The following is an 18,768-nucleotide window of genomic DNA, read 5'->3' on the forward strand; positions in this document are numbered from 1 at the left end:
TTTGAAACTCTTGCAACTCCTTTTTATCAAAAGCGCTGTGATCAGATCCAGGCTCTGCTGTGTCCTCTGAATCTGAAAAATCACCTGGTTGTTTGGTGTAGAAACACTGACCTCTGTGGACAGTCGAGCATTTGTAACTTTTCAGTAAAACCTTTGCAGAGTATTTGTTTGTGTCTCACGTTATTAACAAGCTTTCACCCAGCACTTGCTGAGCTTTGAGAATTTTGTTTCCTGTAGGCGCCACCCACATCCTCACCCCGCCAAAATATTTAAAGGAACTACAGCACCCAGACTTCTTGGACCCCAATGCCTCACCAGAGGGCGCCGAGGAGCCTCCTGTACAATAAAAGAACATCTGGAAGTAAATACTGAATGTCATTTTGTTCTTTGTGTACCTCTGTGTTTGCTGCTGTAGCCCTGTCCCCCACATCATTTGATGCCAGTGGTTTTCACAAACAGTCAGAATCTGTGTTTGTCAGTGTTTTAATAAATCGTCCTGCAGGTGAACAGAAATCCTCCCTGTTCCTGCTGGATTTCTACCATCCCTTGTGTTTGACAGCTGTCTGAGGCAGGACTGTGTTCTGGTTGTAAAATGGCACAGGTTACCTGCAACATTTCATACCATGTAATCTTTGAAACCTGCATTTTGTTCTAGCGATAACGTAACATTGTTGAAAAACATTTATACATTTTAAATTCATAGCACAACAAAGTGATCTTCTAGATAACACATACAAGGACCCAACACCTCCAGTGACACTGTGAGGAATCCTGTTGTGTGCATATTAGACAAATATGTAGGGCTGCTCTCTTCATTTGACTTTTTTTTATTTTATTCTGATCATTTTGCATCCTCACCTCTATAAAAACCATAGACTACAGTATGACACGATGCTGAATTATCCTTTCGCTCTTGATCGAGTAACAACAACTTACGGTGCATCCTTCACTTGTTCCAGATTTCATAATGTTACGACCTTATTCTAAAATGGATTCAATTCATTTTCACCTCAAAATTTTACACACAATCCTATAACGACGAAGGACAGTGGTTTGCTTGAAATGTTTGCAAATGTATTAAAAAATAAACAAAAATATAACATCTAATTAAGTATTTACAGCCTTTATCATGACACACAGAACTGGGCTCAGGTGCATCTGGTTTCCTCCAGTCATCTGTCAGATGTTTCTACAGCTTGTTTGGAGTCTAACTGTGGTAAACTCAGTTGACTGGACACCACCAACACTGGTCTGTATAAGATCCCACAGTTGAGAGTGCAGAGCACAAACCGCACCATGAAGTTCAAGGAGTTGTCTGTAGACCTCCAAGACTGGATTGTATCGAGGCGCAGATCTGGGGAAGCGTACGGAAACGTTTCTGCAGCTTTGGAGATCCCAGTGAGCACAACAGCCTCAATAATCCATAAATGGAAGAAGTTTGAAACACCTGGACTCTTCGTAGAGCTGGACACCCAGCCAGTCGGTAGAAGGGCCTTTGTCAGAGTGATCATCAGTTCTTGGTCACCTCCCAGCCTGAGCTCCAGCATTGCCCTGTGGAGAGAGGAGAACCTTTCAGAAGGACAACCATTTCTGCAGCACTCCATTAATCAGGCTTTTATGATAGTGTCCAGTTTTAAGCCACTCTTCAGGAAAATGGCCCGACAGCGCTCATAGAGCTCGCAAAAAGGCAACCAAAGACTAAGACCACAGGAAACAAAATTATCTGATCTGATGAAACAAAGATTTAACTCTCTGGCCTGAATGCCAATACCATTACTATAGTGCAGCATGGTGGGGCCCACATTATGCTGTGGAGATCTTTTTGGCAGCAGGAACTGGGAGACTGGTCGTGGTCAAGGGAGAGATGAATGCAGGAATGTACAGAGACATTCTGATGGTAGCCTTCTGCAGAGATTGGGGTGAAGTGACAAATAACATTTGTGTTTGAATGGTCTTGAATGTCCCAGAGCACAAACTTGAATCTGATTGAACGTCTGATCTAAAAATGGACGAACCTCCTCCAATCCGATGAAAGTGAAAAGAATCTGCAAAAAAGAAAATAGGTGATCCAAGTTTGTAGCATCAAGCTCATAGACTTTAGGTTGTAATTGTTTAAAGTTTCAAGCAAACCTCTTTTACTTTGTTATTATGGGGTGAGGCATTATTTTAAGGTGAGAAATGAAGTTAATACATTTACATTTCCTCCATGAGTACTTTTATCACTACACATTTTACACTTTTAAATTTATATATATACACACTGCATATCCTTCCAAGGCAGGTGATTATACTGTGTATCACGTGTTCTCTGAATCCACCATTATACAGGATTATATAAGCTCGATGAAAGCTACAGCAGCCACATAGCAAAGTCTAAAAATACAAAAAGTACCTCAATCATAGCAGGCTGTGTAAGTAGTTACACTCACTGGACATGTTATTAGGTGCACCTTGCCAGTTAGATGCTTTGCTAGATAAAAAACCTTCAATGTTAGACTCTTGTAAATATGAAAATAAAAAACCATCAAGTAGAATTGTCTGCACATTGCACCACCTATACAAAACAAAACAGAAAGTTAACATCCTCTGAGGAAGTAATTACATAGACAACAACTCTAATGAGAAGATGATGATGTGAGGTGGTGGGAGATGACGTCTGGTGGTTAACAGAACAAATGCAATCAGTGTTTAACTATTTAATCAGCTTGGTGTCACCATTTATCCTGCAACATGTAATAAACTGAAACAAAAAGAGAAGCTGAAGCAAAAACTGACAAAGTAATTCACACATTTGTTGCCATGGTGAAGTGCAGCAGGTAAAAATAACATTTTATTTTATTTGCTCTGTAACATATTTATATTCACAGCTATTACTTTTGAACAGGCGGATATGCTAAATCAATATTTCCAGTTCATCATAATTGCATATTCATCATTTTTTAGCCTTGGCCTACCCAGAAGACATCCTTTAACTGTTAAAAGCAGAGAGGATGTCTCTGCTTTAGAGGTTGATAGATCAATCAGAGTTTTGTTTGATAAGATAAGATACCTTTATTAGTCCCACGAGTGGGAAATTTCATGTTTGTGAGGAGATTTTAGATGAAATTCTGAATTTAACAATGAGCCACTGAAGAAAAAGAAAAAGTTCTTTCTTTTCCGTGAAGACTTGAGCAAACAGACTGGTCATACAGCATCTTGTGTCTTTCAGGGTCAACTGAAACCTTTACCCCTTCTCACCTTGTAAAAACCCTCAAAGACTTGGAGAAAGAAGAACAGAGCACTGCCTGTAGTACTCCATAAACTCTTCCTCTAGGTTCCCCACCCACTCACGTGTCAGAGCCAAACTTTGTGTTGTATACAAATCAGTTGTTAAAACTCCAAACATGGAAACTGCTAATCACGACTTGCTGGGAAAGCTGGAGTCTTTGTTGTTGTTAACTCTGTATTGTGGGATTATATTTATCCATCTAAACAATAACAGCTGTATGAGATTCAGCATTATTTTTTATTTGCTTCACAGTCATAATGGAGCAAAATCTGGCACTTCTCATCTAAAGTAGTGCTTTTCATGTAGTGGTTACCATGGCATACTGTAAAAATCATTAGCTTTATAATAATGTCTGACCTGGAAGCCGCCAACATAAATGTAGCTGTAGCGCCATCATTTACTAGATAAGTAGATGTGATAGTGATTGTTTGTTGTACACTGAGTATCATTTTTCCTTTTATTTGACCATAATGCTTAGTTTTTATTTTATAGTGGTTCTGTATGACTAGTTATCAACTGTTGTTTGAAAAGCGATCGCAGTGTTATCACACATTTGTACTTTTTTGTCCTCATCAATAAACAGTACTTGCTACAGGTTGTGTGTTCAACTAATAAAGCGACTTCCATTAATCTCTCCTCTCTCTGTGAGTTTCAGAGGTTAAAAGACAGAACATGAACTGTATATGTACATATACAGTACATATACTGTATATGTACATATACTGCACATATACTGTATATGTACATATACTGCACATATACAGTACTGTGCAAATGTTTTAGGCAGGTGTGAAACATCCTGTAAACAAAGAACGCTTTCAGAAATATAAATGATTGTTTATTGGCCCTAAATGTATTGTGCAGCAGGACAACGACCCCAAACACACAGCAAAAATCATTAAGAACAATCTTCAGTGAAAATAAGAAGTACTGGAAGTGATGGTCCAGCCCCTACAGAGCCCTGATCTCAACATCATGGAGTGTGTCTGGGATTACATGAAGACCCAGAAGGATGTGAGGAAGGTCTGTGCTTAGTTCTCCGAGATGTTTGGAACAACCAGCCGAGCTCCTTCAAAAACTGTGCACGTGCACCTAGAAGAAGACAAAGGGTGGTCACACCAAACGTTGATATGATTTAGATTTCTGTTTGTTCATTCGCTGCATTTTGTTGATGGATGAAAATAAATGATCAACAATTTTATTTTGAAAGCATTCTCTGTTCACAGTAATTTTTCACACATGCATAAAACCTTTGCACAGTAGTGTAAATACACAGTGCTGAATACATTTATTAGACCCCCACCCAGTGTGAGGTGTATGCCACAGCTGCCACAGTACTGCTAATCACCAAAGTTTTTAAGCTTCTGTAATGGTTGATCCAGCAATGTGCACAGACAATCCTAATGTGATAATGAAATTATGATTGTTATATTGTACTTTTGTAAAATTCAGAAAACAATAGTAAAGCACGTTATAGTTTTTTTTCATCAAAATACCAAATGCTGCTAAACAGAAAACTCAGTTTTAGTGAATTCAGTTTGTTAATTTCTAATAAAAATTGTATGAAACATTGTTTTTTGTTGAGTCCTCAAATGCTTGTTTTTTCTTGTTTTTATAAGAGGTGGTCTAATAAATATGTTAAGCACTGTACTTATTCTGTCACTTGACAAATCGAGAGGTGTGAAGAAGGAGTGAACCTGTATTTTGATGCTCACATACATTATGGTCTTCAAGTTTGGTGTTGACCATAAGGACCAAATGCTTTGGCAATGTGACACTTTGATACTAATATTTGAAAATCTACCTTGAAAATTTTGAGAAAATGCAAATTTGTATTTTTTGCAATAGCAAACTCTTATTTATTCCTTTTTTTTATTTCCACACAGAAACATCATATTATTTACACTACCAGACAAAGTGTGGACACGCCTTCTCATTCAGTGCTTTTTCTTTATTTTTACCACTTTCTAGTTTGCATATACACACTGAAGATATGTGGAATTATATAGCAAAGAAAAAACTGTCATGTTGGTGCACAGCTGACAGCGTATTTAACAACTCATATTATGGCAAGAAGCAATCAGCAAAATAAAGAGACAGTCAATCGTTAAGAACTGAAGGTCAGTCCCTTTGCACTGTTTGAGTTTTGCATCTACAAAGGCAAAGAGGTGTGTTGACACCATGGACACTTTATCAGTGACGATTATTTCAGCACTTAGAAGTTCTGATCTGACTTCATCCCGCTCATTGCCAAGTCCCTGAATGGGAGGTTTGAAGCTTCCAGGCAGCTTGAGAAGAGAATGTTAAATGCTGCAGTTAAGCAGTTTACAGCACTGTGGGGGTTGATATGTCAGCTTCCTGTGCCTGTCTCAGGACTTTGCTCAGCATCTTAGATGCTTCTGTTTTCAGCATTTCAGCAGCTGGAAATGTGCAAACAAACATGGGAGTTGACAACCATCTGATCATGGCTGCATGATCTCACTGCATCTTGACTTCATACCAGTTTCTCAGCCTCATGTTTAACATGTGTCAGGTTTTTCCTGGGTTTTGGTTTCTTTAAATGAACTGTCATGCTTGAAGTTGCCAAGTGTATTTCAACCACTAACTGTGCAAAGAATAGAAAATGTGTGTCTTTCACACAACAGTTACAAATACAGAAAAGTCTTGATTTGAAAAACCACTGGGTAATCAGGCTTTTTTCATCCAGTGTGTTTTGGCCAGTAGCAAACTGCACAGGGAAGGCCTTGGCTTCCAGCTGTTTAGAAGCTGTTTAGAAGAAGCAAATTGGATTGTTTCTTTCTGCCAGAGCAGCAGAGTAGATATTTTCACTAAAACACTGGAGGGCGGCAAAAAGGACTCAAAATTTTTGAAAACGCAGCTGTTTCCATGCGTTTGGACCTTTCTTCCACGTAAACGGCGTTTCGAATCACTGAAAACTGAGATTTTCAAAAACTCCTTTTTTTGCGTTTACGTGTGGACGAGGAATACAGAGTTCATCACGCAGCATCAAAGGTACGTGCCTTTTTTCACGTCACGCTGTGCGCCACGTTATTGTTTACATGAGATGAACTGCAGAATGGCAGATAGAGACGAAATACTGTTAATCTGACTATCTGCAGGTTTTACACGCAGTTACTGTCCCTCCATTTACAAAGGCAGAGGCGTCACAGTGTGATTATTTTACGTGTAGTTGTTTTGTTCCTGTGTAATAATATTCAACATTGCATCAATACATTTTTCAAAAAATGTCTCTCTGTGCAAAATGGGTTTAAAAACATAAACAGCTGTGGGATCCTGTTTGTCCGTGATTTGAACCGAGGGAACAAATCGTGGCAGGATCAGCCTGATGTTATTTGTATCCCGCTGTAACTTTACTGTATAAAGAGCAAACATCTCCAACATGTCAGGAGTAGTTAGTCATTACAAGAAGTGTTTGAACTAAAAATCAAGAATGTGGGATCCTGTTTGTCTGTGATTTAAACAGCCCAGCGCTGCTCCCGACGAAGGGAAAACCAACCCTGCAGGGAGACCTACCTCGGCACTTGTGCAGGTGAAGCCAAAGGGCAGATTTGCTTCACCATATTTTCTAGTCTTTGGTGTGGAAGGAAGTTGGTTTGGAAACATATTCAGCGATGCTTCATCTCCTGCTTTGCATTTCTGTGGGCGCCCCGTCAAAAACATGTCCGTTATGCTAGCAGTGTCCAAGAGTTCTTTTTTTTTCTTTTCATACCGCGCCCCCCCTGCAATGGCTCTGCGCCCTCCCCCTAGCGGGCGGGCCCCACCCTTTGGGAACCTCTGTTTTATACAGTCATTGGTCTGAATCTACTGAATTTGAATTCACCAATCAGGAGCAGCTTGTGTCTACTCAGATTAAGCTGTTTGGTTTTCTCCCACCAAAACACGGAAGAATTTGCTGCTGAGATACCAAGAAACAAATGGTTGCCACGCACAGGTCCCACTGTCAACTTTCTCCACTTCTTCTGGCACAAGGATAGTGACGTCAGTAAAGAAGTAGTGGAGTACAGAATGAAGGTTCACATTTTGGCATTTTTGTCTGTCTCCTGCCGTGGCTATATACAGCCTACGATGAGCCATCAGAGAAGTAGCACAGAGGCATGGTGTTGATACAGTTAACGTTGTGGATGATGGTTTAGTGTCTGTACCATCTAAAGATGATGCAGCTGACCACTTGCAGTGAACAAAGAACTCACTTGCTGATTCAAACATCTGTCTACACAACTTTGTGTTGAATAGACAGTCAGTTACAAAAGAGTTTTCTCTGGAGGACAGCTTCAGTGACCAAGGATCTATATTTCAAAACAGAAGCAACACTAAGCCATACCAGATCAGATTGTTAAGACTCTCTTTCGTCTCCTATTTCCAGTGCCACCACTAACAATCCTCTCCCTCTGTTTCAGAAAACCACGCTTGAACCTCACGCACCACACGCTTCCCCTAAGTGTGTAGTTCCACACTTGAGTATCCCCCGTGACTCTTATTGTGTTCTGTAATAAAGTCTTGTTGAATTTAAGAACAGGCTTCCAGGCCTACCATTGACAGTGCGAACTTGCCAAGAAGTGCAGAATGCACCCAGATCTACATCCAGCCCGAGCAGCCATCTCAAAACAGGACTCTGCTCTGGGCGCCCATGAACAGTCTATTCAGTTTCTAATGACTCAGGTTAAAGTTATTAGCGATGGTCAAGAGAAAATTCTCACTTCATAACAAAGCCTTCAACCCGTTTCTGTCCCTAATGCCATTCCTTCCGCACCATTGTCCCTCCTGTCTTGATCCCCCTCAGTTATCCAATTCTACAGAGTCGCTATGGGTTTTTCTTTTTTGGTTTTTTCTCCACGCTCATTTCCCAGCAATGACGCAAAATTATCTTACCTGGTGGGCAAGTTGAGGGGGAGGGCATTGACGTGGGCCAAAGCTTATTTATCCACTCAGTTGGTCCTCAGTCACACCAGAACCCATGCAGATTGGCTGCTCCTGGCTCACTTGCGAGACACCTGAACATTTTCACGCATTTGAGTGATTTTATTGTGGGTCCTCCGGCCATTTCCTGGCTAATTGTCCCAAATGGCCAAAAGGCCCTGGGGTTATGGGTGGGTGGATTCCTTACCAAACCCCATCTTTTGCTACCTGTGTCAGTTCAGAACGATCAGATTGCTCATTTCGTTCGGGCTCTCATGGACTCAGGTCCAGAACAGAATCTTCTAGACATAAAGCTGAACAGTTACACATTCCCTCTTGTGCCACTTAAACCGCCCATTCCAGCCAGAGCTCTCAACAATCAAGTGTTCGTGTGTAATCACACACAGGAGGAGGAGGAGGAGGAGTTGGCCGTCCGATTGTGGTCTGGAGTGTGGGGCCTCCCTGCTGCTGCCGAGTCAGGGCGGTCTGCTTCTCCCCACCCCAGGGAAAAGGGTAACACTACCTGGGTGCAGTTTCCCCTCCAGGGGCAAGGGTACCTAGACCCGGTTCGTAGAGTACGCTTGGGGAGTGTGATTGTGTGTACAGCGTCTCTCTATGTCTGTCTCCACGTTGGTTGAGTGTTGAGTAATTGCATATGAGAGCATGAGGGTGGGAATGGATGTTTGTATCTGTGTGTGCCTGTATGTCTGTGTCTATATGTCAGGTTGGGTATCAGACGCCACCTCTCTGGGGACATCTCAGGCCCTCCAAGGTTTGGAGGCCTATCTCCCCCCACCACCACTTCCCCTGCCGGTGGCGGACGCCCTCAGACATCGGTGCGTTGGTGGTTCTTTGTGTCCGGGGATGGGCGCCCAGGTACACACCGGCTCACTCCTGGTGGCTGCTTGTCGGTCCTGGAGCCTGGGGCTCGCTCGGGCCCCTTCGGGGGTGGGGTGCCCTCGGCCTCTCGGCCTGGGGCTCGGTCACTCTGGCGCAGCTCGCTGCCGGCGGAGCTCACGGGCACGTCACTGCAACCCCCTCTGGCTTCTGCTCCGTGGCTGCTGGGTGACCCCTCATCTGGGGCTCTCCTCAGCTCTTTCTGGGACAGTGGTGCGGCTGCCCCTCTGTTGGTCTTCCTTGGTCTCCTTTGCTCTGAGGGCCTCTGGATGTCTGGAGTCTTGATCTCCTCCATACCTGCTTCATGCCCTGGAGGACGGGGCTGTGGGCCCCCCACACCCTCTAGCAGATCATTACATGAAGGAACCTTTTAAATACAAGCGCGTCCATGCTCACAGGTGTACACACGGGTGCTCACACACACAAACTACACCCTTTTTGGCTCCTACCTCAAAGCACACTGTGCGCTGTCGATCTTACGTGCTGCACAATAATAATATTTAATATTTAGTATTTACTGTTATATTCCCATAGATCATCGTGATGTTGTTTATTGTATTGCTCTTTTTTTTTGCTTGTTTTCTCTTTTTTCTTTCTCAACAGGTGATCCAGGTGATTGACATTTGTATTTTTTGTCTGTTTGTTTTGTTGGTTTTTGTTTTTTGCCCTTTATCTCCGTCCCTCTTCCCCGCTGTTTTTCTTTCCCTCTTTCTTTCTCCCTTTTCTTTTGCCCAGTCATGTCTGTCCCGTGTGTAGTAAGTGAAAATGAAATAAAATAAACAACAAAAGCAAAGGTGAATCAAATAATGCCGTAAGTTGATTATAAGGTGCTAGACATGCTATTAAAGATGTATCAAAAGTTATTTTGGTAAAAGTGGTCAATTTGAAATTTATAGCTGTTGGTTTGTGTCTGGCTGTTTATACTGAATGTAAGTTGAATGTAGTGCTGATAATTAGATGCAGTCAAGATATTTTGTTTTGTAGAAAGTTATTAGGCTAAATTAGTACTGTTTTACTGAAGGACACAGACACTACATTTTCTATTCTGTTTACAACTTTCACCTCACCCTGTTAATGAGGAAGTCAAGCAGTAAATATTCAGCATTTCTACACTGCTCCCTCCTAGGACTGCGCTCTTCTGAACATAGATCTCGAATGTTGTTCCTGGGATTTGCTGGAGCCACTCTCCTAATTTGCAGTCACTGCACCGAGTGCTCCAGTTACCACTGGGACCACTGTTACCTTCACCCTCCACATCTTCTCAAGTTCCTCTCTCAGCCCTTGGTACTTCTCCAGCTTCTCTTGTTCCTTCTTCCTGATGTTGCTGTCATTCAGCACAGTTACATCTATCACTATGGTCATCTTCCTCTGCTTCTCTGCCACTACTATGTCCAGTTAGTAAGCCATCATCAGTTTGGCTGTCTGTATCTGGAAGTCCCACAGGATCTTGGCTCGGTCATTCTCAACCACCCATTTTGACCTCAGGACTTCCAGGCCATCCTTGGCACAGATGTTCCTGTATACTATGCTGGTTATTTGGTTATGGCGTTCATGTATGTACTGCCTAGTAGCATCTTGCACCCTGCTGTTATGTGCTGGATTGTCTCATGGGGAATCTTTACACAGCCTGCACCTGGGATCTTGCCTGGTGTGATAGACCCCATCCTCCTGGATCTTGTGCTGAGAGTTTTTTCCTGTGCTGCCATGATTAGTGCCTCTGTGCTGTCTTTCACTGGTAGGACTTCTGGCTGACATCCAGAAGTCCTACCAACGTCTGCTGTATGTACCACCGTCTGCCGGTCTGCCGGTGGTACATACCGTGTAGGGGCCTGTCCTTCCATGATGGTTCCTCCTATTCCTCCTCTTTCTTGGGTTTCTGCTGCCTGCGGTATTCACTAAACACATGGTTGGTTGTGGCCATCTTCCTGATGTACTCTTGGAGGTTAGTTGTCTCATCCTGGACTGTGGTTCTGACACTCACTAGTCCACGGCCTCCTTCCTTCCGTTTAATGTACAGTCTCTGGGAGCTAAAGCTTGAGTGAAACCCTCCATCCATGGTCAGGAGCTTTCTTGTCTTGATGTCAGTGGCTTCTATCCCCTCCTTCACCCAGCGTATTATCCAGCGGGCAGGGCGTAGGTATTGATTGCCCAGATTTAGTTCTCTCCATTAAGCTGACTCCTAAGGACTTACCTGACCCTCTGCAGGTATTTGGTGGTTGTAGCTTTCTTAGTGGCCTTTTTGTTGTTCCTATTTGCCTGTGGGATTCCCAGGTAATTATAGCTGTCCTCAGTGTCTGCAATGTTGCCTTTTGGTACTGTGATCCCCTGAGTTCTGACTCCCTTCCCTCTCTTTGGTACCAGCTGACTATACTTCTCCTTGTACAGTTCTAGGCATTCCAGGATCCATATGTGGGGCTTTCTTGTACTCAATCCAGGTGGTGTGCAGGTTGGTGAGTCTTAGGCGACTGCTCTGTCTACCAGTAGCTGGCATTTTGCTCATCTGGTATTTTTGCCAATTCATTTTCCGTGAATTTCGCCATGTGCCTGTTCATCTTAGGTGCTATGATGCCTGACAGGAGCTTGCATATGGTACTGAGGCAGGTTATGGGCTGGTAGCTGGATGGGACCTGTATCTTCTGGGGATTCTTGGGGATCAGGACTGTCTGGCCTTCAGCTAGCCATTCTGGGTGTCTGTCGATTAGCAGTTGGTTAGTTTGTGCTGCCAGATGTTCATGGAGTGCAGTCAGCTTCTTCAGCTAGTAGGAGTGAACCATGTTAGGGCCTGGTGCTGTCCAACTGTCTGCTGTTGTGATGATTGTGATGTGATGGCTGCTCTTAGACCCACTAGGCACTACTGAAGTGTGCTGGTCATTAGCTGCTAGCTAACTGGGTAAGGGCGTCATGGGTCTGTGGGTCTGTCCACCGTTTTAGAGAACATATTTCGTTTTAAAGTAAGTAAGTAAGTAAAGTGACTCACTGATGTGAAGGAAAACAGACAAACAGAGACACCACCTACAATCAGGGAGAGCGTGACAGAGCAGAGGGAAACGTAGCTGACACTAATCAGAAAACTGAACATAATACACATGAAATAGAAGACTATCAGAATAAAACAGGAAGTACAAACACAGAGACCAAGATCAAGATACATGGGCTTGACACAGGAGCTGGGGAGAACACAGACAGACATGGGTACATGACTGGGAAGGCTGAAAGACGCAGAGATGTGACTATGGAAGACTGAGGTCAAGAGACACCAAGTAGAACATAAACCAGGACCATGACAGCTTTTAATCTGTTACCTTAATTTTATTAAGTAAATAGGGTGTATATTTTATTACAGTGCTTATTTATTAAGTCTTCAAGATAATTTAAGATTATTTCAATCATTTTCACAAAGAATACTGCGAGATCCCTTATAGACAAAAACAAGTGAATTGTTTTAAATAGTTATTGATGGTGTAACAGCTGTGATTGGACAAGGGCAAGAAACTTAGAAGGGATGTTAGCAGTTACATCAGCCACAAAGTAATTACATAATTGTGTATATAACTCCTTTATCCTTTCATCACTTACTCCATATACACCTTTATAAATATATGTGAAGTCTTTTATGACAACATATATATATATATATATATATATATATATATATGTTGTCTGAATAGTTTGCGCTCATGATTAAAAACAAGCAAACAAAAACACGATTTTTATACGTTATTCAAATTGCACAGTATTCTAATCAACACTTCATTGATAAATCCAGACATTCAAACCCTACATTCGCAGCAGATCTTATCACTATACTACTGTGATGGGATTATAAGATTACAAAAATACAATAAAGCCATAATAAATAGCACTGGCCAAGACCACCATGTCTTATGGAATTAATAAACACTTTAAATAGAACATAGCAAAATCCCAGATCTGACTGAGTCCTCTACTTTTTTCTACAACCGGGGTTTACAACCACTGCACCAAAACTATACCAACTACGGTGTATTGTTAGTGTCAGCTAAATTTATAAAAACTGGAAGTTCCTGTTGAATCATCAATCAATTGGTTGAATCATTTTTGTAACTGAGAGACTATAAAAGGTAAGAATGTAACCAATATGAAAGCTTTCCTATTTGAATGCTGTCTGAATGCCACTACTGTATAGGCCATTTATCCTCTTTTCTCACCTTTGGCAATAATAATAATAATAATAATAATAATGATATGGACATTTTCATGTCAAGCACTCCTGCTCCCCTAAGGTCAAGTAACAATAGTAAATGGCAGATCTTTTACAGGAAAATCAGCCACAATCACCTTTTTCTAAAAAGGTTGAACACTGTGTAAAATGTCTTTAAAAACAGTATAAAGTCAATATACTTGAACTGAGACAGTTTGCTCTCAGTTCATTTTGGTTTCAACACACACACACACACACACACACACATTCATGACATCCGTGACGGCAGCAAAACCAAACCAAGCCAACAAAGCAACTGGGATATGTGGTGCTTGTTTGAAGAATCTACGAGTTACCTTTTCTTAACTCTTTCCGATTTAATTTTTTATTAGCTCAGGACATAACATAAAGTCATTTTGTGTCTGGCAAGTTTGAAAATTAGGTCATGATTTTGCAAAGATGTGCAAATCTCAAAAACCCATATTTTTCAATCTTTAAAACAATGGCTTTCGATCAGGACCAGACCAGATCTGAAGAAAAGGCATCCATTAACCATGTACCAAAGTGAAAGCGAAACCTTTCGTGTTTCACAATTGCTTCTTGTCTGTTTGCTTCCATTGTTCGCATTACTACCATTTTCTAGCTGAGACTGGCTGTTGTTGCTGAAAGCTGCTCTTGCCTTGGATCCCATTTTTAAAATAAAGTGTTTCTTGATTTCACAGGTGTGTAAGTGTCTCCTTAACAAACACTGGAACCTGTCAAGCTGAGAAGGCTTTTTCTGGTTGTTTGTGCATGCACATTGTGGATAAACCTCCGGTCTTTGATGGTAAACTGATGGGAGATGAGTGTGCAAGACAAGCTGCCACTGACCTTTTGTTATGGAAGGGCGTACATGTTTCAGCAAGACAATGCTAAGTGGCACGCTGTGTCTATTAAAACAGCAAGGCTTTATAATAAAAGACGTCTGTGTATTGGCTGCCTGAACAGGTTTTCTCTCCCAAAAGTCCAGCAACTAGTTTCCTATGTTCCCAGACATTTATGGACTCAATCATTTTGGTACAATTCTCATAGCAGAAAAATCACTCATATTGCAGTTTTCTCTGCAACTCACAGACTCAACTGTGCAAAAGACACAGCAACAATCGAAAGCTTCACCATATATGTCAAAACATGAAAAGTCAGTCAGTCCCTTCAACTGATGAATGATTGAAAACCTTTCACAACCATTTTAAGACTAAGACATTGAAATGATTTTTACTTTTTCAGAAGCATCACTCTTTTCTGTAGCTATTTCATTATACAATCATTCAATATTTAATAGTATTTATCAATGATAAGAACAGGAATGATTTTATCTTTTATAAATATTAATCAGCTTTGTTAGTATCCCCAGTAAAGCCAAAGCACTTTATTTTAACAGTTTTGCAATAAATCCTTGTAAACTCTAATTAGGAGTGATGCAGTTCACTGTTGATGATGACGTCCAGTGATTTGATATCATTTTTATATGATGTATTTTTCAGCAACAGCTGTATGGGCAAACTGTGAGTTCCTCCATTCAGTAAGTACTTGGTCAAACTGCTTTCTGTATAAACATGAATATCATAATCATATATGGCGATTCATGTCAGACTCTCACTGATATCTACAGTATATGTGTTTGGACATGGCTTCATGGTGAGGATGGCACAAACATATACAGCTGGGTGAAAAAAAAAGAGTTGCATTAAAGGTGGAGTAGCATTATAATAATATAATAAAGTGTTGTTATTATAATATTTATTAGAATTAAACTGTTTTTAGTTATTCATGTAATATGTACAAGATAGTATTCCATTTGTATTTGTGTGGAGCTATTAAATACTATAAAACTAGTGTCACTAAAAAAAGAAAAAACACTTATTACTTATTAGTCTGCTTGAGTTGCTTGGTCATCTTTTCCCCACCTGCAGCTTTAATTGTAAATTGGCTTTTATCACTAAATCCTGTCAGTTGTGATCACATGGTACTCATTATGTTTATTACTGGCAATCTTAGAACGGACCAAAATGGACTGAAGCATTTTTCCAGTCTGACTGACAGCTCAGTAAGCTTTCACTCACTAAACAACAGCTCGCTATATAGGAATCAGTTCATTCACCATTTACCGTAATGCAAAGTACAGAAATGCATGGTTGGTTGACATACAGTGTGCAGAACCCCAACCTCAACCCCATCAAACACTGTTGGGGTGAACTAGAATGGAGATTGTGACACAGGTCCTCTCTTCCACCATCAGTGGCTGAGCTCAGCATTGCTATTCTAGACGAATGGGCAAAACTTCACACAGACACGCTGAAAAACCTTGCAGAGAGGTTTCCCAGAAAAGTGGAAGCTGTGGAAGCTCAAAGGACAGACCAACTCCATATCAATGCCTATAACTGTGGAATGAGTTGTATTAAAAGCTACTGAAGATAAAGTGTGTAGGTGGCCCAACATTTTAGTCCATATAATGGATCTTCTAATTAAGCAATTAATCTGACTTAACTGTATGCTTGTATTGAAGTTCTACTTGCTAAGTTGGCAAGTGCAATAATACTGTTGCTCTTTGCCATAAGAGACTGTAAACAGTTCTGTTTCTCTGGATTCTCTAAATAATGAAAAGCATACAAATCCTTAAAGACCAAGTTCACTCACTTTGGCATGATTGGCTGTATTACTTGCTGTAGCATCAATTAGTGCTAATAGCTCTTCTAGTGAAACGCAATTAAATAAAATGAAAAAACTAAACAACTGCAAATAGCACAGGTATTTATAACAATTATTATCATACTACCTACTTTAAATTGTGCAAATTTCTGTAGAGTGCAATCAACAAGTACCTGATACATCAGTCCAATAATCCTTTCCCTGAAAATAAAATATGAGCCTTGATTATAGGACAACACCATATGGAGTTTAGCATCTTTCACGTAAAACAGTGTTTTCTTAAACCAAGCTGCATAAAGTGCAAAGTTCCAATACTAGAGCCCTGGCTCAACTACCAGGAAGTCAATGTGTCCCTTTTCTTTTGTCTTGAAGGCTTCAGCAATGATCCTGGCAGCATCTTTGTGTTCCCGGCCTTGCAAGGGGATGCCATCAACCTCCAGAATGACCTGGCCAGTTTTCAGCTGGCCGCAGTTATGAGCCGAGCCTCCTTTCTGTCAGCGGGAACATGAGAGAAGAATAGAAAGACAATCATGTTAGCAGGATTAAGGCGCTCATGGACAGAACTTCTGTTTGTTGTTCTTGAAGTTACAGTACAGTCCAAGGCAACTACAGCTGGAAACACACTTGGACTGAATTTAAAATATAAATAAAAGTTTATGCATAAGTTCAATAAGGCAGATGTGTAATCACACATCTGCCTGCTTCCCTCGTGTCTGGTGACTAATTCATGCGTCACGCTTCCACTTTCCCATGCTTTCAAACTCATTGCTGACATCACTGGTCCAGTCAAATCATCTTTCAGCTTGCCTTCTTCAGCCTCCAGTCTGCGCACTTTAAATCTCACTGTTCATCTGTTAGTCTACCTTGAAGATGTCTCAGGCTCCATTCAAGCCTCCATCTTGATCTCCACCACCTGCATCTAGACTCCAGGGTTTCCTGCGCTCATTCCTATCACTGCTGGAATTCCATTCTGCTGTGACGGGACATTAATTGCCAGTGAAAAGTTTGTTTATAAGATTGGGGAAACCTGCAGGCTTGGTGAGCGGACAGCTGCTGAAGCATTTGAAGTGTTGGAATGTGGAAATTTCAACATCGCTTGAAAAAACCGCCAGCTAGCAACGTCCCTCTCACTGGTAGGCGAAGTTATTTTTAGCCAATTAGAAGTTGAATCTGGTAGTTGGGGTTGTTAGCTAAGATACCGTCATTAAGAAGCGGCACAACTAATGTGTCTATGCGAGCTAATTTGCGATGTGCACCGCTGGCCCGGCCATTTATTTTTTAAAGCACCTTCTCAGATTAATTCACTGCGTGTCGTGTCCAGGGCTGCACTGGGACAAAACATTGGCCCGGGCATTTTGACTAGAGACCGGCCCCCCAGGTATTAAAGCCATAAAGCCTTTGAATGAAAACAAACGCTGTTGTGACAGTGATGTACAGTCTTGTTGGTATATGTATGATTTCTATACATTTTACATCAGATAAAAACTTGGGTTGTAAGATTCAGATAATTATTTGTTAAAAGTGAGAAATTTTAAATGAGAATAAGAAAGAAAAGTATTTCTTTGTGCCCCCCTCTCCCTGTTAATGCCCTACCTGGCCCCCTGGCAACACTTTCCTAGACCCGCCCCTGCACAGTTACCAGCTGTCAGCTACTTGGAAAAGGATCCTGGTGTTATTTGTCTCTCAGAAACAGTTCATAACTTCAACTCATTCATGTCACCTAAAAGGTAAACCTGTTCCTCCATCACCTGCTCAGCTCTGATGATCCAGTAAGGACATCTCCTGGTTTCATCTTCATGTTTCCCTCTCACCACATATCCAAACCGACATCATGACCAGCAGCTTTACAGCTGTGGCTCCAGCAAACATCAGCTGATACTAGAAATTAATATTAAATAAATTCTAACAACAGCTGATCAAGCTTAAATGTGCTGCTGTTGTTTAGCGCGACATCCGCTGGTTTCCTCTTTCTGGCGCAAAGTGACAAACAAACAAGAGAGAAAAGCCGATCAGCTGATCATTGATCAGTTTCATGATTGAAGTAGCAACAGGAGAGGGAGGGGAGAGAATGAGAGGAGAAGAGGCAGCTGCAGCAAACACACAGAATAAATCCAGCTTTGTGTCTTTTTCCATTCGAGCTGAAGTCCGGGACAAACTGTTCCTTTAATATTTTCTCTGAATACGAGACGATTCCGTCTTTTTACGGGATGGTTGGCAACTCTACTAACTAACCTTATGAATAAAATAAAGTTCACTATCAGTAACATCATAGCACCACCCAGCTGTATAGAAACTCCGTCATGCTAGCTAGCACGCAGTACTAGCACAATGAAAATAAACTCCCCCTAAACTTGGTTTATATCTGACCCAGATAGACTGCAGGTCATAACTTCTTACCTGAAGTTCAGTTCACACTCGGACCGGCAGCCGCCTCGGGTCTCTGCTCCTCCTGCCTCCCCTTTCCCTCATCCACCCGCTGGCCTCTGTGGAAGCTCCGCCACAGCCACCACCAAACAACGGACTTATTTTTACACACCGGCCAGCATCTGCCCAATCCACCACGTTTTACCTTCAATCATCGGCCCATAAAAACAAAAAATCACATCCCGGTGGGCCGATTGCCAGTCCAGCTATGGTTGTGCCATCAGTTAACCCTTTACGTGTCAGCTGTGGCACACGTGCCCAGGGTTGCCAACCCCTGGTCTCCAGCCTTGGTGGTGCTGTTCTCATATTGTTACCTGCCACTGAGAGGACACCTTGGCTGCTTCTGTGAAGAACAGCTGGTTTATTCTGCTGCCTTCTATTTTTCTGGTGTATG

General features: G+C 41.6%; 2 protein-coding genes across 4 annotated transcripts in view; one reads left to right on the forward strand and one right to left on the reverse strand.

Moving 5' to 3' along the window:
- The window catches only part of stxbp1b (syntaxin binding protein 1b), a 37,332-nt gene extending 33,434 nt beyond the window's left edge, over window positions 1–3,898 (forward strand). Inside the window, exons 19-20 of one of the 2 annotated variants that reach the window (XM_084947546.1) lie at window positions 238–361; window positions 3,209–3,898. In XM_084947546.1, the coding sequence (XP_084803672.1) occupies window positions 238–347 (110 nt within the window). In that variant the 3' untranslated portion in view covers window positions 348–361; window positions 3,209–3,898. Of the gene's footprint in view, window positions 1–237 lie in introns of both variants that reach the window. The other variant, XM_084947545.1, reaches the window with a different exon arrangement.
- Window positions 3,899–13,049: 9,151 nt separating this feature from the next.
- LOC146375553 (whirlin-like) overlaps window positions 13,050–18,768 on the reverse strand; it is a 63,541-nt gene continuing 57,822 nt past the window's right edge. For both annotated transcript variants that reach the window (XM_084947544.1, XM_084947543.1), the window contains exon 11: window positions 13,050–16,441. In XM_084947544.1, the coding sequence (XP_084803670.1) occupies window positions 16,265–16,441 (177 nt within the window). In that variant the 3' untranslated portion in view covers window positions 13,050–16,264. The remainder of the gene's footprint in view (window positions 16,442–18,768) is intronic.

Source organism: Perissodus microlepis, chromosome 12 (genome assembly GCF_051167445.1).
Source record: "Perissodus microlepis isolate ML-2025 ecotype Zambia chromosome 12, ASM5116744v1, whole genome shotgun sequence".
Lineage (NCBI taxonomy): Eukaryota > Metazoa > Chordata > Actinopteri > Cichliformes > Cichlidae > Perissodus > Perissodus microlepis.